This window comes from Hypoxylon fragiforme, assembly GCF_022984875.1.
Source record: "Hypoxylon fragiforme strain CBS 206.31 chromosome Unknown GGS25scaffold_4, whole genome shotgun sequence".
Lineage (NCBI taxonomy): Eukaryota > Fungi > Ascomycota > Sordariomycetes > Xylariales > Hypoxylaceae > Hypoxylon > Hypoxylon fragiforme.
This window is the reverse complement of record NW_026054759.1, coordinates 2,627,193-2,652,561: the sequence shown is the minus strand read 5'-3', so window position 1 is coordinate 2,652,561 and position 25,369 is coordinate 2,627,193. Positions and strand designations below refer to the sequence as shown.

The window sequence follows — 25,369 nt, the reverse complement described above, 5'->3', positions numbered from 1 at the left end:
TTATCAGTTATCAGTACTTTATAGCTTACTTACACAGTCGTCTCCCGGAGCTTCTAGACCGAAACCTCACTGCAGTGCTTCGAGCTTGAACCTCAGGTTACGCGCATGTACTACCATGCATGTGCTATGTACTACCTAACCTAGGGTACCCTAGGTATGTACAGTAGGTATGTACTCAAGAATGATTGATTGAACATTGAAGGATCAGGCTCTGTGTATTTCCAGCCACAATGTCAAAGAAGTGGGATAGCTGTGCCACAGTTCTTCATCAATGTTCACCTCAGTGCTCCAGTGGGACGTTGCCCCGCAATATACGCCTACTGTATCCATGGATGCCTTCCAAGGTTGTATCGATAGCTCAACTTTAGGTAGTTACATGTACCTCTTCAGTGTCTGCGACCACTTAACGCGACCAACCATTTACAACTTCAACAATCACGCTTGACGGTTGAGCTGTTCCACGACCCAAACAAACAACCATCTTTCCCCGCGTCGGTTTTCTCACTCCCCTTGATCCAATGGAAATGTGACTTAAACGATTCTCTCGACTCGGCAACATTTTTAGTCCAGTCCTGATGGTGTCGTTTGGAGCTCCCATTTCTTACACCAAATCTCCTCTTGGTTGAACTTAAGGAGCATCAAATCAACAATTTCCCAAGAGATTTTGATCATACCATTCACATAATATCTTTACGGGAACCCTCCAGTAAAAATGCCCGATCTGAATTCTGTCCCACCGTCTCCCCATATTCTTGCTGCCTCTCGACATGCTTCCAACCAAAGCAATGGACAGTCGCAAGTCTCTCCTCCCCCGGCGCCCATCTCACCCTCCTTGAACATTCTTCCATCAAACCAGCAGACTGTCAACCGAGCATCCTCTATTTCTCTTCCCTCCCCTCCTTTGCCTAATATGCCTTCCATTCACCCAACTTCTGCTCCCGGACAGGACAACACTGGCGTTGGTACTGGCCCAGGCCCTTTGCGACATCCACGTCCCTTGACAGCTGCTGAGTTGCATTCGCAACTAGAACAGGAGCAAGAACTGTTGGTATGATACCTACCTGGATATTTCAATACCAGTTTTATTCGGCTTTCTTTCTCTTTTTTTTTTATTGTGATGACCCTAAGCTGACTGACTGCCTGGCTGCTTTAGGTGAACCGTTTGACCCGTGATTTGACCATGCTTCGAGCCGCTCAAAACTCTTCTGTGGCCTCAAATACTTCGTCTGCCAGCGCATCGACCTCTGCCGATCCGACCCACCCGTCTTCTTTCACCGATACCCATCTTCTGTCTGGTCCGGGTTTCCCTCTTCCCAGTACTAGTGCTGACCGTCGACACCACCGCACAAATTCTTCTGCTAGCACACGAAGTCTCAACCAGTCTGCTGTGGCTACTCAGGGATCTACTCCTGCGCCGATACCAATTCCTCAACCGCATTCCGGCAGTGCTGCTTCGGTTCTAGAGGCGGCGCGAAACCCCCGAGGCGCGCCAGGAATGAGTAGGCAGAATAGTACCGCTTCCCACCGAAGCGGGAGTCGAAACCATTCACCACACCCATACCATATCAGTACTTCTCTAGGTTCCTCATACACGCAACCCCATGGTTTCCCTCATGAATATGTATCTGGTTACTTCCCTCGCAATTCTGCGTCCTCTACCACGAGCGTAGCAGCTACTCCTGGCTCGGAGCTCTCCCCAGGACTCCTGCCGGCAACCCTACGTTACGAAGAGACAGCCCACTACCGACAAGAGTTGGAAACAGCCAAGCGGGAGAATGAGTCACTCAAGAGACGTATCAAGGACCTAGAACGTGCCCTACGTGACCGTCGACCAAGTGACGCGAGCCGCACCAGCGGTGGAAGGGACCGAAGCGAGAGCGTGAGCACCACGGCTAGTGTTAGTGTCAGCGGCGCAACTGGTCTTGGAAGTTCCATGGGAGGAGGTACAACCATAGCTGGAGACCGCAGGGGAGAGAGAAGAGCTATTGAGCGAGGCATGAGCAATCTAAGCATGACAGGAAGTGTGGCGGCTGGTGTGCCTGAGGATGAGGTAAAAGTGGGAGAGAGTGCTGCCAGTGCCGGCTTGCCAGTGGTTGGTGAACAAAGTCAGGAGACAAAGTAAGGGATGGATGTGGCTTATCCTCCAGTATGAGCTGTGAACTGCAGTGAAAATGAGATCACGAATGCAGTGCATCATTGTCGAGGAATTGAGGCATTGTTCATTATTACTCTACGTTAACCTTGCAGATAGGTTTAAGGGTAGTAGAAAGTCGGTAGATCAATCAATGAATGAATAGCTGAACAAACCGTAACCGATGACCATTCATAGTGCTCTACTGTACAGTGTTGCACTAAATCATAAGTTGTAACTATAACTTGAAATGGCTTCCTTGACAATGGATTTTAAAAGCTTTATTTAATATGGCTTTCGGTGTTTACCTACCTAGGCATGTATGCTTGGCTTATATATACAGTACGTAAGTAAGTACATACCTAACATATGGAAGTTGTCGCTACGGATAACTACATGTAAGTAGTACTTCAATATACTATGCCCCATAACTGCAGTCGGCCAAGGCCCAAGACAAAGCTGATTCTTCACTTTGAACCCTTAATACTACAGTAAACCTTGGCCATAACGATATGGAAAAAACACCACTCTTAATTCGTTATAGAGAGGTATCGTTATGTAGAGATGGACCCACTGTCATGGTCCGTGTAATGCCGTTGTACCTTTACTGCCATTTTATTGGAAAAGGTACTTACTATTTTATGAAAAATATTGTACAATAGATATTATGCAGTAAGCCAATTTTTCGGCGATTAAATATCGTGGCGGTGATTAGATTTACCTGAAAAAAGGACAGTCCAATTGGCTACCAAACGCAAAATTCCACTTATTCCACCAAAATTTATCAAAATAAACGGTTTTTTACACATGGTCCATAACGATCTTGGTGGTGGCGGTCAAAAAATTAACGATATATCGCTAAGGTTAAAATATCGTTATTTCCCATACAAAATTGCAATGTTCCCAAAATTATATCGTTATACAAAAATATCGTTGTCTACCGAATCGTTATGGCCAAGGTTTACTGTATTAGTCCCCCCCATAAGGCCGGTATACGTACGGGGCTCAATTTCCTTTATAAACATTTTTCTCGATGGCGCCATTTCACTAACCAGTCACAATTCACCGAGACTAAACCATTTAGGGGAAATATCCGAGTCAAGTGGTGTCGGTGTCTGGGTAGTTGGTTAGATGCGGCTCTATTATGTCTGTTGTGGTGACAGTGGTGTATTCCTGGTTGCGTACAAGGTAGATATTCTGCTTATTACTGTACAATACAAGTACCTTTGTCCTACTTTGACATAGGGGTATTTCTGCTCCAACCACCTAATATCTCTAGACATTAGGTACCTAGGGAATGAAGGTCTATGAAAGATGCTAATACATCGAAACGAAGACTACTATTGTAGGCACTAGAAGAAAATAATAAAATCAAGAGCGGCTCCTCCCGGTAGTTTGAAGCTATTTTCTTACTACTCTTCCTTTTTTCCTTGCTACCGGCCTTCGTTCCGCCCGACTTGTCACGCTTACGGTACGCTACCGGCATAAAAGCCAGCCCTGGATCCTCAGATCGATCACGCAATTGCCTCCGTGCTCCACTCGAAATTTTTCGTGCTTTTTTTTTTTCTCTCTGTTGCTATGTAAGAGAATTTCACCATAGCGGACGGGTATGCCGCGTATATGTAAGTACACCTAGGTAGGAAGGTAGGTATATAATATATAGGTAGGGTATGCTCGCGAGCTGACCACGACATTGTGAATACTACGAATTGATACCTACGTAATACACACATCCCCCCTTTGTACTTATATCTAAGGCCTCCATTTGATTTCTTTTCCTTCGCATAAGAGCGACCCTTCTTGATTACCTCGGGTCCACCACCGAGCCAAACTTCCATCCCCGTCCACTCACCCCCGTCAATCATAATGAGTAAAAACGACATAATGGCCTCCTCAGCGTCCTCCGCCGAGCTGCCACCAGGGGAGTCGGCCACCGCCGGGACCACCACCGAGACCCCCCTCAAACCCCTAAAACACCCCCTCTACCGGTCCGTCCCCTTCCAAATCGCCGTCGCCTGCGGCGTCTCCTTCACGGCCCCGGGCATGTGGGACGCGCTCGGGGGCCTGGGCGCCGGCGGAGCCGCGGAACCGTACGCCGTCTCCGCCGCCAACGCCCTGGTCTACGGGCTCTTCTCCGTCGTCTGCGTCGCCGCGGGCGCCATCAACAACCGCATCGGGCTGCGCTACGGGCTGGCGCTCGGCGCGATCGGGTACCCCCTGTACGGCGCGGGCCTGTACACGAACAACGTGAGCGCGACGACGTGGTTCATGCTGCTGGGCAGCGCGCTCTGCGGCGTGTCGGCGGGCTTCTTCTGGGCCGCCGAGGCCGCCATCATCATCGGCTACCCGAGCCCCCGGGACCGCGCCTTCTACCTCGCGATCTGGCAGACCGCCAAGGCCGCGGGGCCGATCGTCGGCGGCGCGATCAACCTGGGCCTCAACGCGCAGCGGTCGGCGGCGGGGTCCGTCGGGTCGGCGACGTACATCGTGTTCATCGCGATCATGTGCCTGGGCCTGCCGATCGCGCTGTGCCTGAGCCCCGCGGGCAAGGTGTGGCGGCGGGACGGGACGCGGGTGGTCGTGCGGAAGGAGGCGACGTGGAAGGCGGAGTTTCTGGCCGTGGGGAGGCTGCTGCGCTCGCGCCGCGTGCTGCTGCTGCTCCCGGCCTTCTTCATCAGCTACTTCTACAACGGCTTCGTCAGCACGTGGCTCACGACGTACTTCACCGTGCGCGCGCGCGCCTTCTCGTCCTTCTTCACCAACTTCGCCGGCGTCTTCAGCTCGTTCCTCGCCGCCGCGCTGCTCGACCGGCAGGCGATCCGCCTCCGCACGCGCGCGCGCGTCGCCTTCGTGTCCATCGTCAGCGTCTTGATAGGCACCTGGATCTGGGCGTCGGTGCTGCAGAAGCGGTTCTACGACGCCGACGAGAAGCCCGTGTTCGACTGGTTCGAGGGCGGCTTCGGGAGCGCGTACGCGCTGGTCTTCTTCTGGACGTTTGCCGGGCAGGCGTTCCAGCAGTTCCTGTACTGGATTGTCGGGCAGTACGCGACGGATCTGTCGTCGCTGTCGCACCACACGGGGATTCTGAGGGGCGTGGAGGCGCTGGGGCAGACGGTTGCTTGGGCGTAAGTTTTTTTATCCCCCTTTTCCTGGTACCTGCTAGACTTGACCTAGGTGATCTTGATTGATAATGGTTCGCTAACTTTGGTATCGACAGCATGCAATCAGAGGGCAACGCCAACCACTTCGTCAGCATCGGGCTTAATTTCGGCATCACGGTGCTCTGCATCCCGTTCACGTGGATTGTGCTCTCCGAGCTCGACCATAGTCACGAGGTCGAGGTCACCGAGACACAGGTGGCAGTGGAAGATGCGAGCAGCAAGCAGCACAGTGATGCGGCTTAAGCGGTTTGAGATGGGTTAAAAGTAGGTACCTATACTATAGGTAGAAGGTTATCTAGGTACCTAGAGGTTTAAAAGGGGGCGGGCCATGTAGGAAGAGGCCGATATAATATCATGTTGGTGTAGACGGTAGTTTGAGCTTTGGACGATAGATACCCTATAGAACACTATATTTCTTACCTTTCACCATTGACGATTGGAACTTATGTGCTGCCCACTTGGAATTACAATTATCCTGCCGATTTTCCGGAATAGCTAGGTACCTACAAGTTAAATCTTCAATATTCCCGGCGACTTAGGGTTGCGTACTCCTTTACTTATAGGTAGGTATTCCAGGCAGCAGGTTAGCCCTTGGGCCCATAATCATACCATGTAATGAATAATACGGTGCAACATCATTCAAACATCACCTGCTGTTTTCCTTATGTAAATGTGAAAGGGTTCGCATCTAAGCGGGCGCAATGACGAAAGAGAAGCCTTCGGCGGGTTACGGCGACGGGGGTTTAGATGCACTCGGCCGATTCATATATGGACGCCGCCATGGTTGAAATGGAATCTGGAAGCGAATCATGATCTCACGTGGGGGGATGATCATTCTCTTTGGCATGGTGAGTTTTTTTTTTTTCTTTTTTTTTCTTTTTCACTTACTCGCCAGATAATAGTTACCTACCTAGAATAATATCAAGATGTTCCACGAACGCGAATCTCTCGAATGCGATTCGCTGCAATGCGATGCGATCTCACGCTGACTGGCTAACTCTCCTTAGGTACCTAGTCCGCATCATTCAGCGTCGCGAACCTCTACTACCTACAGCCACCCGATCCTAAACACCCTAGCGGATGACTTTGGCGTCTCGGATCAGCAGTCCTCATTGGTGCCGACCTTCAGCCAGGCGGGGGTACGCCGCCGGCCTGCTGCTCATCGTCCCAATCGGGGATATCCTACCGCGCGCGGCCAATGATCCTCGGTCTGGTTTTCACACGACGGCCATGATAGTGAGCGCGATGACCTACATAGCATATGTATACCTAACTAGATGGATAGCGGGCTGTATTATTCATTCGTTTCCCCAGTGGCTTGCCTGCACGCTCACTCACCCAGTCGTTCGCGGCGTTCCTGGGCCTCCAGGTCCTCTCATCTGGGGTTTTCTTTTCCCTCTCGATGCCGGACTATCCCGTGCTGAGCCCCGGCACGTCTTACCCGCGGATTCCTGCTGAATATCGTCACCCTCCCTTTCCTCAAGCCGGGCGTTGACCCAGATGGCGCTCGTGGCGTTCCTCACGATGGACATGTTTACGTCATTCTGGACCACCCTCACCTTCTTCCAATTGTCCGATGTCTTCCACCTGGCGATCGGCTTGTTTGCGCTCATCGGCGCCCTAATCATAGCACATTTGGGTGACTCTCGTGGCGATTTGCATTGGGCACGTTCGTCGGAACCTTTTCGCTGGCGGGCCCCGTCAAGTGGGCAATTTTTCGGAGAAGACCTGGGAACGAACACCATCCATCGTGGTTGCGAACCGCGTGGCTGTCGCGCACGTATGTAGATAGCACCGGCGTGTAAATCCCGTGTACATGGTAGTTAGGTATGCACGTTTGCTTTGCAGCCAGCTCTTTGGGGGAACCGCGGTCGGCAATGCGCTTCACGCAAAAAGGGGGGATGGGATGGGACGAATTCGGGAGCCCTGAACATCGCACAGATGATATAGCAGGGTTGCTAGTTAGTAACTATGTAACTAATTGCCATCAGGGGGGGGGGCGGACGAGAAAAAGTTGGATAGGTTGGCGGGGTGGGTGGGACATCCGAAAAGCCCAAACGGAGCCGAATGTTCAGCTGGCTGGGGCTGGGCCTCGAGTCGATATCGAAGCGAACAACGAGGACCCGGCTACGCAGGTACCGACTGAGATACACACGGAGGGATGAAGGTCCCAGATAAGAAGAAATCGGACCATCGTGATAAAGAAGAGAGCACGGATCCCTCATGGCGAATATAGTAGCTTAACTAGTCAGGCACCTAGCTTCCGTAGCAGCAAATGCGCGTATTCAGCTTGCAACTAGTGTATGCATAACATGGCGAAATTGGCTTCAAAATAGTTCTTGTATCTACTTGTATCACCTCCAGATAGGGATTCCAGAATTGCCCTTGTAAGCCCTTTTTAGTCCTCCACACCGTCTCTCGGTCTGAGGTAAGCTTCTGTCTGATAAGGCGATACCAGGTAACTTGGGGGGAGGGCCTATGCCCAAGATAGTCCCAAACTCCCAGACTAGCGGATCGAGACCTATCTACGGCTACCCTCACTTCCAGGTTTACGCCATGTTCACCTCGCTGGCCGCTGGATTCCGCTAAGCTCATTCCAGGCGGTCGGGTGTGGGGGAAAGGGGAGGGGGGATTCAGACAACTTCCAAGGCTACTATGCAGTATTAAGATAACGTTAGCCGTTACAGAAAATGTACCTAGGCTGCCTCGAGAATAGCAGCAGTGTTTAGATAAATAAAAAAGGCTAAGCTTCATTCATCGCCATGTGTTAGACACCAGTTCACTAATCTTAGACTGCGATGGTGTGTGTCTTCCACACCCACCATCTCCCACGCTTCTGGGCCTACTAATACCCTTGAAAGGTCGCCACAGATGGTCCCTTATTTTCTACCTGCCTGCCTAGGTAGGAAATTTCATATTTCGATGACCTACCTAGTTACCTAATAAAGTTGTACATCACCTCCCGACGCCCTTTTCCAATCGCTGCGCAACATGTCCGGTGTAGGGACGACCCAGAGCGCTATCGCGGTGGGCGTTTCCTTCCCGATCATCGACGGAATCGCTGTCTGTCTGCGCTTCTACACGCGCCGGAAGCTGGATACGAAGAACCAGCTGGATGACTGGCTTTGCATTCCGGCATGGGTACGTCTTGTCCGTCGTCCAAGGCATTCACCTATTCGGGAGTCTAACATTTCAACCATAGTTTTGTTTAACAGGCTGCTGCGCTGCACTCCTCGCAGGTCGCTCCCCCGGTTGAAATGCTTTCCATAAATGCTCATCTTTCTCAGGAGTTTATAAGGGTGCCTTTACCGACGTGCTGTCCCCTGATAAAGAGCGCATCCTGGCGCAAGTATGTCAACCCCATTAGAGCAGCAGATAGGCTACACACGTTCTTGGCTCACCCGCTCTCTAGGTCACGGGTGCGCTTACGATCCTCTGGATGAGCGCCAACTTCCTCATAAAGTTGATCATGTTATACTTCTACCGTCGTATCTTTGTCGGCACCATCTTCAACATATGTAATTGGGCCCTTGTCGGGCTTTCAGTTCTGTGGATCATTTACGCCGTCATCTCTTGGCTTTTCTATTGCGGTACGAACTTCGAAGCAAACTTCGAGGGCGGCTGGTCTGTCTGCCCATTATGGGGGTTTCAAGTCCAGATGGGTGTGTTTGCCTTGGACAGCTTTATTGATTTCATCTTGGTGATACTGCCTATCCCGTTTGTTAGTACTCCTCCTATACACCTACACCGCTTCTTGATAATTACCTACTTCAAAGGAGGGCACTGACACTACATCTATAGGTATGGCGCCTTCATCTAGACATCAAGCGCAGAATAGCAGTCATCGTAGTCTTCCTCTTAGGGGGCTTGTTAGTCTTTCCCTGCCCTCCCCGTTGAACCCCAACTAACCCACCCCAGCGCATTCGTTGCCGGCCTAATAAACACCATCATCCAGATCATCAACCTCACCCAGCCGGAACTTGCTGCTGCCAGTGGTACTTGCATGCTCTCCCAGGTAGTTTTACCGCGTGCTAATCATGATAACCGCAGTAACCCCCCTAGTATTTTTCAATTGGCCCACCATCGAGATCGGCGTCGGCCTCCTCGCATCCAACCTCCCACACCTCTCCTTCCGGCTCGGCCGTGCCATCAAGCAGTCCATGCCACGCGCCCTGTGCGACGCGATCGACTCGTTCCGGCACACAGCACTATCGCTGTCATCAGGAGGACATCACAACAAGCACCCCTACGATCCGAGGAGCACACCGCAGGCCGCCGACTTGGGGGAGGCGCTCGAGGGAAAATCCGAAAGCCGGCAGGGATTACGACCCTGTTCGATAGTGGGAAAGTGGTCAGGAGAAGAGGGGCCGAAGAAATCGATGGCGCAGGGCCCGAGTTGGAGTATGGAGGTTGTTGAGTTGCAGGATATGGGGCCGAGGAGGACGGGGGATGATGCGGTGTAAGTGTATATGAAGTTATGTTGTGTACCTAAGGTTCTAAGTTGACTTCAGCGTTGATTAAGCAACTGTATGAGAGTAATGACAGTAATGGGAGATACCCCCTTGATATTCATATGCCAAGATCTCAGACCTAGGTACTTGGGCAGGCATCTATCCCTTGCTTGCTATAAATTTCGCAGAAATGTTAGGTAGAGAGTAAGCGATAACATGGAGTGAAACACCCTGAGGGCTCGTTACTTCCAAGGTTGCTATAATCCTCTTATTCTTGTTGGTAGGTAGGTATTCTGTAAGCCCTGAGGTGTGCTATAACTCATTAGATACCTATGTAGGTACCTAGGTATGTAGCCTTGATTAAACATGAGCTCTTAAGCATTCATATAACTGACCTAAACGCAGCTTATCGTTCTCAAAAAACCCGATCTAATATCCATTGTTGAATCTTGATTTCCATCCCGCCAGCTTCCCGGTATATACCCACCTGACGTTCGGCTATTGGCGAATTATGGCATTCGCCCGGAGAGACAAATAACTCGGTTTTATTGCGATTCCACGTCTATGGAATTTATTAGACTCTTTCCCTGTCTAACAAAATTGAACGTTGTATGATCGGAATACACACCTTAAACTTCCGTGCGAAGTGCTGGATATCGTCCCTGAAGACCTCATCTCCTCCTGCTAGGATGAGAACTCTTTCGACTGGCGCATCCTTCCACCAAATATCAAATGCATCAAGTGGCGTGTTGTACGGATCTACTGGTGAGGATCCCATGAACATTTTGGACCATTTTTTCACCGCTTGAGAGGATAGACTGTCCTTTCGTGCGTTATCCGTAAAAGATTGCGCACTTTGGTCAAAGGTCACCCAAGGAGAGACCAGAATGAGCCCTTTGAAGCTCTGACCATCGTTTTTAAGCCTTGGGACCTTATTATGAGGAAACGATAAATGAGACAAGAGGGATAAAGCAAGGTGCCCACCAGCAGAATCACCCCCAATCAACAACTATACGAGCCATTAGCTAAAAGCGAAGCTCTGATAACAAGGCTTTCATAAGAAAGTACATACATCTGAGTATGATTTGCCGGCATCCTGAGTAAGGTGTCGCACAATAGCTGAAGCTTGTTGCAACTGCCGCGGATATGTTCCCCCTGGGAGAACATCTAGACGGAGGCAATCAGAATTCGCGCAAGTCAAGGTAGACATCAAGGAAACACACCATGTTGAAGTATGATGGCAGCTAGTCCGGACCCAGCCATCGAAACCAAGCTTGATAGAAATTCCATATGCCCCTTATTCACAGTGAGAGCATAGCCGCCTCCATGGAACCAGACGAGGGTAGTCTTCGCGGTTTTGTCACCGATCCAGCAACCTATTGTTCCCGGCCCAACCTCAACTACATCTGGCTCGAAGCCCTGTTCTTCTGCAAATTCCAGATATGAGCCTAGTAAATCAGGAAACAGCGCGCTACACAGTAAACTTAGCACATGCAGCCGCCTCTCAAAGGGAAAGAGAGGGGGAAGGGAATACCTACTGGCACTGATTGAGAGAAAATATCTCAACGTTTGTTCTCATCAACGTATAGGCGAGATATCGTCGGAAGGTCGGTGGTCCATCATGACCTCGGAAAGGAGCCTTCAATATGGCCCAGAGTAGTACATATGCTTCGCGATGGTTAATACTTAGGTAGGTATCTCTAAGGTGGCCAATCCTCCGAGGACTATTTAGGTTGAACATACCTATCTGAAAGACTCGCAAAGGGAACGTAATACGCTCCATTAAGGAGAGTGGTGGTCTCTTAGGCATCTTTGTGGATGGTAAATACCTACCTAACCTAGTACCTAGGGTATATGCCGTGGTATGTTGAGACCAACTGTTAAAGAAACAGGTTGCATTACAATTTCGCTTTGTCCACCTGGACAGCTTTTAAATACTTCCAAGGTTGTGTCGTAGTTACCAACAGCTCCTTGAATCGTATTGTATTCGTAAGTTGTGTGACACGTCAAGTAACACAAATTCAAATAGCTCACGCTTACCCTAGAGAAATTTCCTACCTGGTGTGCTACCTGGTGTGCTACCTGGGGTAGTATGTAAGGGGTTCCTGGTCAAAACACATTGTCAATCGCGACGTTGGCTACAATAACATGAAGACAAACTCTTTTTGAATTGAAAGTGCTATGGTCCTAGATGACTACTATGTAAATGACATCAGGAGCCACACGTATCTACCCTAGGTAGGTATGTAGGTGCTATTCAAGTTATGTGGTGTTGAGATAGTGGGTTCAAAGCTTTAAAGATAGTGGAAGGCGAAGAAAGTTAAAGGTTAAGAAGTCACGTTAGGGATACGAAGCTATCTAGAGATATTGGGATTGCAGCTTAGTCATCCGTGTCCACAGCTACTAAGGGATGTATACTGGTAGTGGGGACTACAATGAAAGGGAGGGCCCTAGGGAAGGGGACCAAGGGGTAGGTGGAAGAGCAAGTGCAAGTAACTAGTTAACAGTAGCTTCGGTATTTCCATGACTTTCGTTTGGTCATGTGACAATAGGAATATTTTGGATGGATTAACCAACCTTTGGAAGTTACAATGAGCTACGGTGTGATACAGTATACGCACTGTACTATCAGACTGTGTGATCATCTGATGAAGGACATCTGGATTTCATTGCAAGTGCTACCCCCATTATCCATTCATTCTTCATTCTCTTATCTATCCATGGATATACCTGCCTTATACCTGCTTAGGTACAGCCAACTATTTTCAATCAGACTAGGGACTGCGCCATTATATCCCGACGTGAAACAAAGTCGTGTCATGGATTATCGTGATACTAAGATGATTTGCGAACTGATGTATTTTTCCTTCTCTGGATAAGTAGCAGCTACTTAAGAGGTCATAACCCAAATTTTCGATTCATACAACCGTTTGGGATCACACAATACTCAACAACTTACAGCTACAATTGGTGTTTTCCTGTGAATTGACGTAATACATCATATACGTATAGCCTTCAATCAGCATCAATGGATAAACGAGCCGCGATTCCAGTCACCCTGCCTAGGAGTGATCCAACACGCAGCTACTGGCAACTTGACCCTGACGGGATCGCGGACCTACGCTCCACAGATTCCCTCCCGGATGAAGCCGATGTCGTCATAATCGGAAGTGGAATCACAGGGGCTGCAGTGGCTTTCAACTTGCTGAGTAACGGTACTCGTAATATTGTCATGCTAGAAGCCCGACAAGCGTGCTCGGGCGCAACAGGCAGGAATGGTATATTTCCAAGTTGTCCTTGACAAAGCCTACCTACCTACCCACCCACCCACATATAGGTTTACATGCATGGGACTGATTGACAAAACCCATCAGGTGGACACACAAAAGCAGCCACATATGGCTCATTTCTAGATCATGAGCGCCAATACGGCATAGCGACCGCCGTCAAGATTGCACGTCTTGAGCTAGCTAACATCCGCGCCGTCCATGCGTTTGCTAAAGAACACGGCATAGATTGCGATAGCAACCACTGCGATACTGTGAACATAGTATATGACCCGGTGCAGTGGGAGCAGAGCCTGCATGGCGTGAAGGCGATGCGGGAAGCGATGCCCGACGGCGATGCGCCCGTGTACACGATACACAGCGCCGAAGAGGCGAGAGAGAAATTCTTCTGTGGTCGTGGGGGAGATGAGGGCGTGTGTGGGGCTATCTCGTACGAAGCGGGCAGCCTGAGCGCGTACAAGCTTGTCATCGGCTTGCTGAAGCTGTGCTTGGAGAAAGGCCTTAACTTGCAGACTCATACCCCCGCACTAGGCTTGGAAAAGATCGAGGGCGGCGGTTGGAAGATTGAGACGAATAGGGGTTCGATTTGCGCCAAGAAAGTTGTGCTGGCGACCAATGGTTACACCGCACATCTTTGGAAGAAATTCCAAGGCGTTATCGTTCCTTTGCGTGGACATGTCACGGCGCAACGACCTGGCATGAATATGCCGAAAGAAGGTTTGCCAGTGACATATAGCTTCATATACAAAGAAGGCTACGACTATATGATTCAGCGACCAAAGGGGTCCAAGTTCGAGGATGATATCGTGATTGGCGGGGCTCTCATGAAGGGTTTCGAGGGAGGCCTGGAAGAATACGGTACAACGGACGATACGGTGTTCGACGGCATCATTATCGAGGCTCTCCACGAGAGCCTACCGCGATACTTTGGTGATAGCTGGGGCGTGGACAATCCGGAGGGTCGGCTTCGCTTGGCTTGGACGGGAATCATGGGTTACAGCCCCGACGGCCTCCCTTTCGTTGGCGAAATGCCTGGAGAGAAGGATCTCTGGGTCTCGTGTAGCTTCCAAGGTCACGGCATGGTGCTTTGCTGGATGTGCGCTCGTGCTCTCGTGACGATGATGGAGGGACAGGGAAAGGAGGAGGAGCTGAAGAAGTTGGACTCTTGGTTCCCCGAGATTTTCAAAATCACGGAGGAGAGGATGCGCTTGACCTTTCACGGGCGCTTGCACTAACACCGGGTGATTACGGCTACCGAAAAAAACCTCATATCTTTAAAGCTTGGGAATTTCGTAATTTTTGAGTCATAATAACACGGGACATTATTCGTCTTACGATTTGCAGTACGGCCCACGGCGGTGTAAAATCCTACATGCTATGAGCCACAGCATGTGGCATCCACGTGGGGTCGGTTCCAACCCACTAACGAGATACATGCTTTATGCTTAATATTAAGATGCCGGCGGCATCATCTGCCTCTATCGCCTCTTGGCCTCTTGGCCTCTTTTCAAAGGCCGAGGAGATCGTAGATTCATTGCAATGGAGAAGGCGGTACCTATTCCATGGTTATTTGGCAGTGGCTTCGCTCTTCGGGGCATTGTAGAGCCCGAGATCGTTTGTCTATCATTATTGTTAACTTGCATACCTGGGGTATGCGAGTAGCCGACATTGTGTTATGGCTGCTGCGATACTTGAAAAGACAATTGAGGTTGAAGATGAATGACTTCGCTGCTTAAGTCATCCAGAGCACAGCAGCCAAGCCACTTTTGTGAATTTCCTTTTCAAGGCCGCGATGAACAATCATACCGATATGGCGAGGCTTGTCTAAATTAGCGGCGATGGGCGATGCGTGATTGACGGCAAAAGATCCTGCATACTAGCACTGGCTTCCAACTGCATCCTCGTGTCTTCGGCATTGCGCTTTGATTTAACGATTTAATAGTTAGTACCTGAGATGAGCTATTTCTTGGCGGCTTTCGCTTTTATTTCTATTTTAAACATCCGCGAACCCCATATATCTATGGCTATGTAGGGAGTGTACATATGTTCACCTGATTCGATCGAGATGGTAATAATACGATACCTACATACCTTTACCGTTACAGATCTCGGACTCGCCAATGAATTGTCCGGCTCCGGCCCCGACCCCGAGATTTCGGTTGCCCACAGTTGGGGTGGACTTGTGGAATAGCACTGTACTCAAATAAATTAGTGGCATCCGATGCCATCCATAATTTGGTTTGATGTGTAGAGCTGTAATGGGGGCTACGCTACTGTAGTAGTTTAGGTAGAAGCTTTAGCATGAATGGATACTGATGGCTAATTGGTAACTGTTGCGATGATGGGAATTACCTAGCATAGTCCCTGGCCTGGCAGCCTGGGATCATGACCTTATTCTTAGTATTCCTACCTGTTAAGCAGCTAGTTGCTAGCCAGCTAGAGCTACCTAGGGGCACAGTTCAAAGACCCTAACCTACCAGGTAGTTGACTCGGTCTCGGCCTACTTATTAACCCTTCTCTTGTTCAGCTCCTGGGTTCAAATCCCGCCCTACAATCCATCCATGATGCATCAATTCCCCACCGTCTTTGTTACTATGTACGTATTGCCCCCAAGTAAAAAGTAGAGGAAAGGATCGGAGCTCGGAGGATGATTAGTTAAATTCGGATTGGGGCCCTTTTTCGTGGGTTCGGTCATATCTCTTACCAACTAGAAACCTGATAATTCTGCAGCCTAGAGAAAAAAAGAAAGCACTGGTGACTCAATTACCTGCCACGCAAGTTAGTTAAATCAGGGAAATATTATGTAGGAAGTTTGCTTTTCGGGTACGAGTCGAGGGACTACGCAACCGACGTAACCGACTGTGACCGATGTGAGCTTCAGTGGAGCTACCTATGCCGTTCTAACGGCACCGATCTAAATTATCAGATCGATGATTTTCATACTAGTTACGTTGGTAGGTATATATAAAGCTATGAAGCCTCTTACAGCCCTACCCAAACACCATCGACATAACCCCCAGTTCAACAACCATTCAAGGCCTATCAACTACTTAGGTAGTATTTAGGTAAAAACAAGCATTCTGCAAACAATCGACACAGGTAGCCAAGATATACTAGTGTACCTAGCTACCCCTGACTACTACCACCACCACCACCACCACCACCACCACTACTACGACCCAGCTACAATCAACATCACCAAGCCCACCATGCCCCTCAAAGTCCTCATCGTCGGCGCCGGCATCTGCGGCCCCGCCGCCGCCACCATGCTGCGACGCATGGACCCCCTCAACGACATCACCATCGTCGAGCTGTACCCCTCCGTGCGCGCCGACGGCCAGCAGATCGACCTGCGGTCGTGGGGGGTCCCCATCGCCCACAAGCTCGGCGTCTTCGACGCCATCAAGGCCAAGTGCGTGCACGAGGACGGCATCGCCTTCGTCGACTCCGAAGGCAAAGTCCGCGCCGTCTTCGGCGTCGGCAGCTCCGGCGACGGCGCGCAGTCCTTCACCAGCGAGTTCGAGATCATGCGCGGAGACCTGGCGCAGGTCTTCTACGACGAGAGCCTGAGGGTGCCGGTCGCGGGGGACGAAACGGGGACGGGGACGGGGACGGGGACGGCGCCGACGCAGGGGGAGAGGGGGGACGACGAGGGCCCGGGCGTGCGGTACCGCTTCAGCCTGACGCTGAAGGCGATGACGCAGGACGCGGACGGCGTGGACGTGACGTTTTCCGACGGCAGCACGGGGCGCTACGACCTCGTGCTCGGCGCCGACGGCCAGTGGTCGCGCACGCGGCGCCTGATGTTCGGCGAGGAGGCCGGGCTGGGGATGTTCCACCGGCTGAACGTGCACGTCGCGTACTTCACGGTCCCCCGCCACGCCGACGAGACCGACGAGCTCGCGCGCGCGTTCCAGCCGGGGGGCGGGCGGGCCGTCATGTCGCGCACCGGCTCCCGGCCCGAGACGCAGGCGTACCTGATGTTGCGCACCGATTCGGAAGAAGTGCGGAAGGCGGTGGAGCGGCAGCCGGCGGAGACGCAGAAGGCGCTGTTCGAGGAGAGATTCCGCGGCGCAGGCTGGAAGGCGGACCAGTTCCTCGACGCGATGCGCGACACGAAGGACTTCTACGCCGACTCCATCGGCCAGGTGAAGGCGCCGACCATGGTGCAGGGGCGCGTCGCGCTGCTCGGCGACGCGGGGTGCTGCGCGAGCCCCGTCACGGGAATGGGCACGACGGTGTCGCTCATCACGGCGTACGTGCTCGCGGGGGAGCTGGCGCGGAACAAAGGGAACGTGCCGCTCGCGCTCGAGGCGTACAACGTCAATGTGAAACCCTACATCGACGAGGCGCAGAAGCTGATGCCGGGCGTCCCGCAGCTGATGACGCTGAAGTCCCGGTGGGCGGTCGCGCTGTTCTACGCCGTGATAAGGATCGTGAGCTTGTTGAGGATCGACAGGCTGGTCGCGTCGGTCACCGGCGAGGATAAGGGGGGCTTGACGGTGCCGGAGTATCCCGAGCTGAAGTTTGCTCCGGTCGCTTAAGAGTACGTGGGTATCAAAGGGGAAACAAAATAAAATAAGAATAGAATGAAGGAGCAGGAGGGTTTGAGTGATTTTTAAGGTTGGAATGAGATACCCAAAGGAGTCGGGTTTTCTTCGCTTTTGTTTTACTACATCATGGACTGGCAGTAGACGAGAACTGGGCACAGGTAAAGGAAGCGTGGCGTTAGGTATGGGAGTTGGACATCTCCACGCATTTTAGTGTATAAACATGAATATATGTCTCTTCTCTACATAGTATGGATATAAAACCTCAAACTTACGACGATACCTACGAAGTACATCGGCATGTAATACCTATTCATGTGGTTCACTATTTCAGATGAGCATATTATAGTATTAAAAACAGTTGAACATTTTAGTCGTGGCTAACTGGGTACCAATGACCATTTTCTGGACACCCATCAATGGACATTACCTGGGTATCTTACTTCGAATTGCTGGTTAGTAGGTGTGTATCCGTGTTCACACCTTCCGGTCTCTTCCAATGCACTTGAACGCCACCCCAGCTTTCCTCGCTGTAGCCTTCTTGCACCTTTTTACACATTTTGAGGCCCCATTCCGTCACGCCAACCATCAGACAACTCTCAAACATGAATGCGCAGCTGCCCTTACCGACCAAGGCTGGCTTGAGCTCGGCATTGCTTGCCCCTTCGAAGCTCTTGGCATCCGGACCGTGCCCACTCATAACGTTGTGCAAGCTTGCACCGCCCGGCATGAAACCACCCTGTCCTCCCTTCTTAGCGTCGTACTCGCCAGCGATGAGCCCCATGAACTCCGACATCGTGTTTCGGTGGTACCATGGCGGTCGGAATGTATCCTCGGCTACTAGCCATCGCGGGGGAAATATGACAAAGTCTGCAATAGCTGTGCCGGGATGGTCCGAGAGGGCCGAAAGCACGGTAAAGATAGATGGGTCGGGATGGTCATATGAAATACTTCCAATGGTATTAAACCGACCAAGGTCATACTTATATGGGTAATAGTTGCCATGCCAAGCTACAACGTCGAAAGGGGTATGCGCTTGTTTGGTCTGGAAAAACGAGTTGTTGAACTTGACCACCATAGTGTATGTACTAGGGCCTTCCGAGGCGGTTGCGCCAAAGTCCTCACTGAAGCAAGCCACGGGCGCCTGAAAATCGCGGGCGTTGGCGAGACAATTCGATCCAATTGGACCTAATTCTGGGAGAGTGAAGTGACTCTGATAAACTTCTAACGCATATCCACGGGCCGGACCTGATGGCAAATGGACCTGATATTTGATTCCGCGAGGGATGACACAGATCTCCATTGGACGGACTAGAAGCCAGCCCAGCTCGGTTCTGATGTCTAGAACACCTTCTTGGGCTACAATGAGGAGGTCGCCATCTCCGGAGTAAAAAGCAGTCTTCTCGGCCATAGATTTGCCGGCAGAATATATGTACATGCCGAGACCTTGCTTCAACGTCGGGTCGCCAGCTCCAGCAACCAAGCGCAGTCCGGAAATGAAGTCCGTTTGGTCATCATGGTCGAAAGGATCCCATCTTAACTGGTTCGGTATGTATTCTAGCTTGGCTAGATCGGTATCGGCCTTAGAAGGTCCATCGACGTCGGGGGCAAACGGCGGATGGGCACATGACGGAAGGATACGGTACAGCCATGATTGCTTGTTCTCGTGTCGCGGGGCTGTGAAGGCGGTACCAGAAAGCTTCTCGGCGTATAAGCCATACGGGGGCTTCTGAGGAGAATTCTGGCCGATGGGTAGAGCATTCGGGATAGCTTCAGTCCTACGTACATGGTTAGAAATAAGTGGATGAGAGGTTCTTAGTAAGAGACATGGATATATAATTTACTCACTCAAAGTAAGACCCAAACCCGTTTTGATACTTGTAACGCTCGGCAAATTCAAAGGACGAGACAGGCATTGTGTGACTTGATCAAGTCGAGAAATCGAAATCGAAATCGAACAAATGGGTTCAGGGAGGAACTACAATACCACAGGTCTGTTGAAGCCAACCGCTGTAGAGTGAAAGTGACATGAATGAATAATGTAGCAACATGATGACGGTGGAAGCGAATCGGAAGATATAAAGGGAGTTCAAGATTCAAATACTACATTGCACCTAGACGCTGCACAGTACTAGGTACATCACCTGGGCAGGTACTACATACTGTAGCACTGGGTGTAGCACGTTAAGCTTCGGATGTTGTCGACGGCTACAGGAGGTAAAAAAAGGAGCGTGCAACTGATAGCGGAAAGGAAGAAGAAGGTTCAACAATGGAATTCCGATGCAGGTGGCTAGGATAGGTAAGGTCCACTATGACGCTTGGCCTGGGGAAATTATGTGGGACAGGCACAACCAGGGGTGATACCCTAGGTACAGTGGCACACTGGTACGCAGTACAGATGGTATTAACCAAAAAGGCCTATTCAGGTTAGGTGCCGATACTATCCAGCAATAGCCGCGGGCTTGTTTACTAACCTAGCAGACAACCTAGCAGACCTTATTCAGTGGAGATTGAATTTCAAATACTGCGTACGAACGTTCAAAACTCTTATCTAATCTCCATACTTCTCCTTTTACTTACACATACAAAAAGTTGTTTTGACAAGCCAACAAGCTTGATGTCTTTTGATTCATCTTCATAGTTATATCTAAGGCTAGACTTCGCTGAAATGAGTGTTCAAGAGACTGCCCTCACTTGCAGTCCATGGATTTATGGAACTTTTAATCCTTCACCTCTATCCCTCCCTTGCTGCCACCCTATACAAGACACTTAGAGGCTCATCATCTAGACTTGCCTCTTCATCTCGCGATGGCTTTCCATCAAACTTTTGCCACGTAAAGACTCCCACCAGCATGAATAGAGTAAAGTAAATCAGACCGAAGAAAATACTCACTCCGAGGTAGCTTGCCGGTGACATCAGAATCTCTCCTGCAATGGGTGGCCCGACTAAAAAGCCGATTCCTTGTAGGGCCTCGATTAAACCGAGCCGAGCACCGAAATCGGCTTCATCGGGGAAGATGCACTGTAGAGATCGTGGTATGAGTGAGATCAATCCTCCTACAAGAAACCCATAGAATATGATGAAAACTATCATGCCCGCCAGATCTCCAATGAGAAACCAACAGAAGAAAAGAATACACGCCGCGAAAATGGTGAATTGCCAAACGTTTATAGGCTTGATTTTCCCAGCAACCCAGTTGAGAAAGATACGGCCAAGCAGAGAGGAGGCATTCAGGCCGGCGAGCAGAGAGTCGCCGACTTCCGGAGGCAAATTCAGCTTGTAAAGAACAATGGTAGGGACGAAGAAGAAGGGCACGTCAACTCCAACATTCAACAGTAATGCGCATCCACCGAATAACAACAACTTCCAGTTTCGAAAGGTTTGCCAATGAAAGTGCTTTATTTCTCCTGGTCGCTTACGTCGCGGCTTGATGAGCAGGCATGCGGTAGTCAACATGACACCATTCATGAGCGCAAATACGCGACAAGCCCATGAAAACCCAATTTTGTCTTCGAGCTGACGAACTAGAATCGGGTAAATGATGCCACCAACATTTGTTCCAGCCATGGAGATACCCTGAGCAAGTGATGCTCTTGACTCGAAGTGAGTTGATATCATAGCTTGAGCTGGCACATACATTGCTCCACACGCTACGCCGACGGTCACGCCGAAGGAGAGGATGGTCGAGTAGTACCGTTCGGCAAAGCTGGTGCTAAGCAAGCCAACGACACTGAGAACTGTCCCGGTATATACGAGAATTTTGATATCGCCTTTGTCATAAAGCGGGCCACTGAAGAAGCCCCCAAGACTGAGTAGAAACCCCTGCGTTGTCCCTATCCACGAGATCTCTGATTCGGAATAGGATTCAAGTGTGTTCTGCTCGTAGTAGGCTTGGAAAGCTCCAAAGGAGTTACCTAGACCCATCGTGCAAAAGGATATGAGGAAAGCTGCCCCAACTTGACTCCATGCTGACCAACCTCCGTCGAGAGGATGCTCATTTGAAGACATCACACAGATGCTGCAATGTAGGTTCCAAGGTTTGTTGAAGGGTGCAAGCTAGAGCAGTGGTCATTAATGGGATGTTGCTGTTTGATTTCATAGCTGGCCACTCTTGGCAATTCCTGGCAATGGGATGGGCAGACAGAAGAAGACTCATTTCTTCTCTATGTTTTTGCCCCTACCGGCCTATACATACCGAACGCTAAACAGGAAACAAATAGAAACACAGCAGGATGTTCTTGTACTTGTAAAGATGCACAGTTCCAAGGTTGTAAGTAGAAAGTCGCGAGTTTTGTTAGAAAACACTATCTTTAGCCACTTTGGTATGTGAACTGGGGAGATTGTGTGAGTTCAATATATCGCTGAGACGCAGTTGCACTAGGAACAGTGAGGATAGGGGCTCGATATCATGCAGTGAAGACACGTGGGGGCCTAATACTTCCAATAAAAGGTCCACTACCTTCAGACATCTCTGCGAGATGACCGAGCTCTTTCAAATAGCTACGCATTATATGCAGTCTGTACTTATTCTCTTCTGGCGACAACAATATCTGCGATGGCAATCTTGTATCTCCCCTTGTCATACCCAGGTGCATGAAGCTCATATTTTCGCCCTTTGAGGTGGTTCATGTAAATCATAGGTTTAAAGGACCGAGTTGATCTGAAATCTTTAACGCTAGGCACGGCTTTCATGAGGACAAATCAACATCCAGACAAAGGGGATCAGGGCCTATGATCGTAAACAAAGATATTATCCCATCCTCGTGATGAAATCATCATATAGTAGAGTGGTGTTTTGAAAGCTGTGCTTATACATGTATGCTTAGGTATTCAATACTAGTAGGTAGTATAAACATATACTACTTAATGGCGGCTGGAATAAAGGGGTACACACTTTTTCTAGGGTAAGCGTAGTACCAATAATGCCATACTACCATACCCCCTTTCCAACAGTTTCAGTAGGGTTACATCGAACTAATTGGGAGTCTAAGAAAGGGGTATTGGAGATCACGAAAAGACCATGTGCTGACTACTAACTAGGCACCTAGCATAGTAGTTATGGCATGCAACTACGTGCATTCAAGCATCAACGTGGTGTTAAACGACCGCATCAAATTCAATTCTGAATGGACTCCTAACTGGGTATTGCGATATCGTACCATGCTGCACCTATTTCATCCTTTTTGCATCATATTTCATTTCGTAACGAGTGGGAAAGACTTTTCTTTTTTTCTTTTTTCTTCATTCAACCCACTGCCGTATTCTCTGATAGCGTTTGTTTAAACACACACACTATGATCATACAGCTTTTGAACCCATCCCATCTACCATTAGTACCTCACGGCCCCAACTCATAACTTTTTTTTTTCCTACCAGTAACGTCTCATTTAAATGGCCACGAAGCCCGCAAGGACGGCGGCGGCGGCAGCAAGCGCAAAGCCGGTCTCGCGGGGCGCCGCAGCTCCGTCGGAGGTGCTCGATGCCGGCTCAGAGGGGCTGTCTGTCTCGCTGGAGCCGCCCTCGGTGCGGGAAGGCGTCGCGGTTGCGACGGAGGTGTGCGTGGTGGCTGGGGGCGCGGTCTCGGTCTCGGTTCCGGAGCCGGTGGGAGTACCCGCGGTGCTGGAGGCAGTTGAGGTAGGGGCCCCTGTGCCGCTTCCGCTGGTGGAGCTGGCGCTCTCGGTGGCGGAGCCGGAGCCGGAGCTCTCTGTGCCAGTTGCCGTGGCGGACTCGGTGCCGCTGGTTGCGGTGGCAGTCTCGGTACCGCTGGTGATGGTAGCGGTCTCTGTTCCGCTAGTAGAGCTTCCGGGGGGGACGGGGACGGTGGTGTCGTCGCCGCCCGGGACGGTGTCTGTCTGGATGGAGATGGTGGCGCTCTCGGTTGCGGACTCGAGAGGGCCGCCGGGGTTTGTGGTGGTCTGGCGCACCTTCAGGTTACGCGATACCACGTTGTTGGGGTCATCAGGGACCTTTGCGTCACGCGCTACCACGCTGTTGGGGTCATCAGGGACAAAAGGCACGCCGCTGCTGGGGTCATCAGGGACAAAAGCTGCAACGAGACCGCTGCCGGCCAAGCTGAGAAGGAAAGCGAGCTTTGCGTGCATGATGAGGTTTAGTCGGGTTTTGGGCTGTTGAAATAATTAAGTTCTGGGTATAAGGTGATGCGTTGGTTGGTGGATGACGATGATGAGGATGAAAGCGAATAGAAAACTGACGATGCTTCTGAAAGATGGCTTTGTATATTATATATCAATATAATTACTCAGCGGAATAGAATACCAGACCTATTTATATAATTGGCGTCGGCTGTGGAGCAAGACATCTGTACCCCAGAGCTGGCAAAGAACAGCACCGCCTTGTCCGACAACTTGGCATTTTCATGCAAAAAGACCCCGGTTGCCTATTGCCTTTTGCTCTCGTAACGTTTTTCCATACCATAGGGTAGACGGGCCAGGGATGACACGGTTAACCCGGCAGTACCATAAGCCTTGACAGCTGAGAGGTCAGCTCGGCCCGCAAGTCTTGTCGCATCACGTTGAAGGAGCTGCCATCAACAGCATTGAGCAGCGCTCATCGCCCCCTTCGACCAGCCAGTCCAGTGCGACGTTGACGTAAGCGCACCGCAACTTGGGCATATTTTAGCTAATTGCTAAACTGGAAACGAGCTGAGATCGCCCAAGCTCAACCTCCTAACCTTCCCGATTTGGATTGCGGTGTACGTATACTAGCACCACCTGCGCCGTGCTGTAGGTACACATCATACCTACACTACACATCCATCATATGTACAGATTTCCTCATGTTATTCTCTTTGAGCCGCCTCTGCACTAGGCCATACAAAAACAAATGTTCTTGGCACCAACCTCTTGTCAAAAAGAAGGCTCTCAACGGCAAATCCTCGTCGGAGTTTGAAGCTATCGATGCCGTACCAGTATACAAGATCCAAAGGTTCCTTTGAGTCGAGACCATACGACCGTGGGGGGGTGGGATGTTTCGTTATTACAGTGCTTTAGACAGTTCTTTAACTGTGAGTATTTTACCCCTGAATCCGATGTCTCGTATTCACAGGTACCAACCAACCTACGTACCGGTACGATTGGACTTTCCCAATATATCGCCATTCCCTTTCTCCAAGTCGTCACATCGTTTTGTCTTCTTCGCCATATGTAGGCCCAACCAACCAGCCAACCAACCTGGTGCCATTATTGATGCACTTCTGGTCCTTTTAACTAGGCGTGTTCATCATACCGTACTACGTACTAGGGTAGTTAAATCGATAGACCCAACCTTGCGTATCCGCTGGGGCAAAGCAAACGCGATCGGCATCCGCAAGGGTTGGCACGCGATCGCCTTGGCTGCTACCTCAGCCTCCTAGTTCGCAAGCTTGTCGATCTCGTCGCTGAGTGTGCAAGTGCAAGTGCAAGTGGAAGTGCAAGCAAGCTACATTTGGGAGGTAAGGTAAGAGAAATTAAAGCACTTGATTGGTTAGATATGCGCGATGCCCGATTGCAATTCTTGGATGACATTTCGAAAAGCCGCAGAGGCCTAGGTACCCCCGGCCGCCATGCGGAAGCTGTCGAGTGAAGAGTTGACGTTTACGAGGTGGGTGGTCCGGGGTGTAGCTATGTTGATGACAACGTTCCTGTTTTTACACGCCTTGGATGATGGGCCCCGAGTCGTTGATGACTTTGATTGAGCGCATTCCCAAGTTACCTACCTTGGTAGTTAATTGGCTGGGCATCTCATCCTTTCTACTTAGCAGGAAGCCCTTGCTGGTCATAAAGAGTTGCA

General features: G+C 50.4%; 9 protein-coding genes across 9 annotated transcripts; 6 read left to right on the top strand and 3 right to left on the bottom strand.

The window, feature by feature from the left end:
- Positions 1 to 90: 90 nt before the first annotated feature.
- Positions 91 to 2,402, top strand: GGS25DRAFT_487233 (uncharacterized protein). Its single transcript, XM_049260700.1, has 2 exons — positions 91 to 1,048; positions 1,154 to 2,402. The coding sequence occupies exons 1-2, from the start codon at positions 713 to 715 to the stop codon at positions 2,120 to 2,122; spliced, it is 1,305 nt and encodes a 434-aa protein (XP_049118025.1). The 5' UTR covers positions 91 to 712; the 3' UTR covers positions 2,123 to 2,402.
- Positions 2,403 to 4,015: 1,613 nt separating this feature from the next.
- On the top strand, positions 4,016 to 5,535 carry GGS25DRAFT_520853 (MFS general substrate transporter; the record flags this gene model as incomplete). Its single annotated transcript, XM_049263958.1, has 2 exons — positions 4,016 to 5,256; positions 5,349 to 5,535. 2 exons carry the CDS (start codon positions 4,016 to 4,018, stop codon positions 5,533 to 5,535), a joined length of 1,428 nt encoding a protein of 475 aa, XP_049118024.1.
- A 2,748-nt stretch (positions 5,536 to 8,283) lies between these two features.
- On the top strand, positions 8,284 to 9,755 carry GGS25DRAFT_520851 (uncharacterized protein; the record flags this gene model as incomplete). The annotated part of the gene is made up of 7 exons (XM_049263957.1): positions 8,284 to 8,433; positions 8,495 to 8,531; positions 8,580 to 8,641; positions 8,705 to 9,013; positions 9,094 to 9,161; positions 9,211 to 9,287; positions 9,343 to 9,755. The coding sequence occupies 7 exons, from the start codon at positions 8,284 to 8,286 to the stop codon at positions 9,753 to 9,755; spliced, it is 1,116 nt and encodes a 371-aa protein (XP_049118023.1).
- A 403-nt stretch (positions 9,756 to 10,158) lies between these two features.
- GGS25DRAFT_520850 (Alpha/Beta hydrolase protein) lies at positions 10,159 to 11,553 on the bottom strand (the record flags this gene model as incomplete). The annotated part of the gene is made up of 6 exons (XM_049263956.1): positions 10,159 to 10,305; positions 10,372 to 10,752; positions 10,816 to 10,910; positions 10,967 to 11,214; positions 11,282 to 11,411; positions 11,487 to 11,553. The coding sequence occupies 6 exons, from the start codon at positions 11,551 to 11,553 to the stop codon at positions 10,159 to 10,161; spliced, it is 1,068 nt and encodes a 355-aa protein (XP_049118022.1).
- Positions 11,554 to 12,771: 1,218 nt separating this feature from the next.
- On the top strand, positions 12,772 to 14,265 carry GGS25DRAFT_520849 (FAD dependent oxidoreductase; the record flags this gene model as incomplete). Its single annotated transcript, XM_049263955.1, has 2 exons — positions 12,772 to 13,021; positions 13,118 to 14,265. 2 exons carry the CDS (start codon positions 12,772 to 12,774, stop codon positions 14,263 to 14,265), a joined length of 1,398 nt encoding a protein of 465 aa, XP_049118021.1.
- A 2,352-nt stretch (positions 14,266 to 16,617) lies between these two features.
- GGS25DRAFT_487187 (uncharacterized protein) lies at positions 16,618 to 17,948 on the top strand. The gene has a single exon (XM_049260699.1). The coding sequence runs from the start codon at positions 16,726 to 16,728 to the stop codon at positions 17,572 to 17,574; it is 849 nt and encodes a 282-aa protein (XP_049118020.1). The 5' UTR covers positions 16,618 to 16,725; the 3' UTR covers positions 17,575 to 17,948.
- On the bottom strand, positions 17,927 to 19,906 carry GGS25DRAFT_487186 (Homogentisate 1,2-dioxygenase). Its single transcript, XM_049260698.1, has 2 exons — positions 19,429 to 19,906; positions 17,927 to 19,358 (listed from the first exon to the last, which is right to left on the bottom strand). The coding sequence occupies exons 1-2, from the start codon at positions 19,494 to 19,496 to the stop codon at positions 18,020 to 18,022; spliced, it is 1,407 nt and encodes a 468-aa protein (XP_049118019.1). The 5' UTR covers positions 19,497 to 19,906; the 3' UTR covers positions 17,927 to 18,019.
- A 239-nt stretch (positions 19,907 to 20,145) lies between these two features.
- GGS25DRAFT_487184 (MFS general substrate transporter) lies at positions 20,146 to 22,232 on the bottom strand. Its single transcript, XM_049260697.1, has one exon. It carries the CDS (start codon positions 21,587 to 21,589, stop codon positions 20,315 to 20,317), a length of 1,275 nt encoding a protein of 424 aa, XP_049118018.1. The 5' UTR covers positions 21,590 to 22,232; the 3' UTR covers positions 20,146 to 20,314.
- Positions 22,233 to 22,573: 341 nt separating this feature from the next.
- GGS25DRAFT_243480 (uncharacterized protein) lies at positions 22,574 to 24,140 on the top strand. The gene has a single exon (XM_049257138.1). The coding sequence runs from the start codon at positions 22,973 to 22,975 to the stop codon at positions 23,711 to 23,713; it is 741 nt and encodes a 246-aa protein (XP_049118017.1). The 5' UTR covers positions 22,574 to 22,972; the 3' UTR covers positions 23,714 to 24,140.
- Positions 24,141 to 25,369: the final 1,229 nt, after the last annotated feature.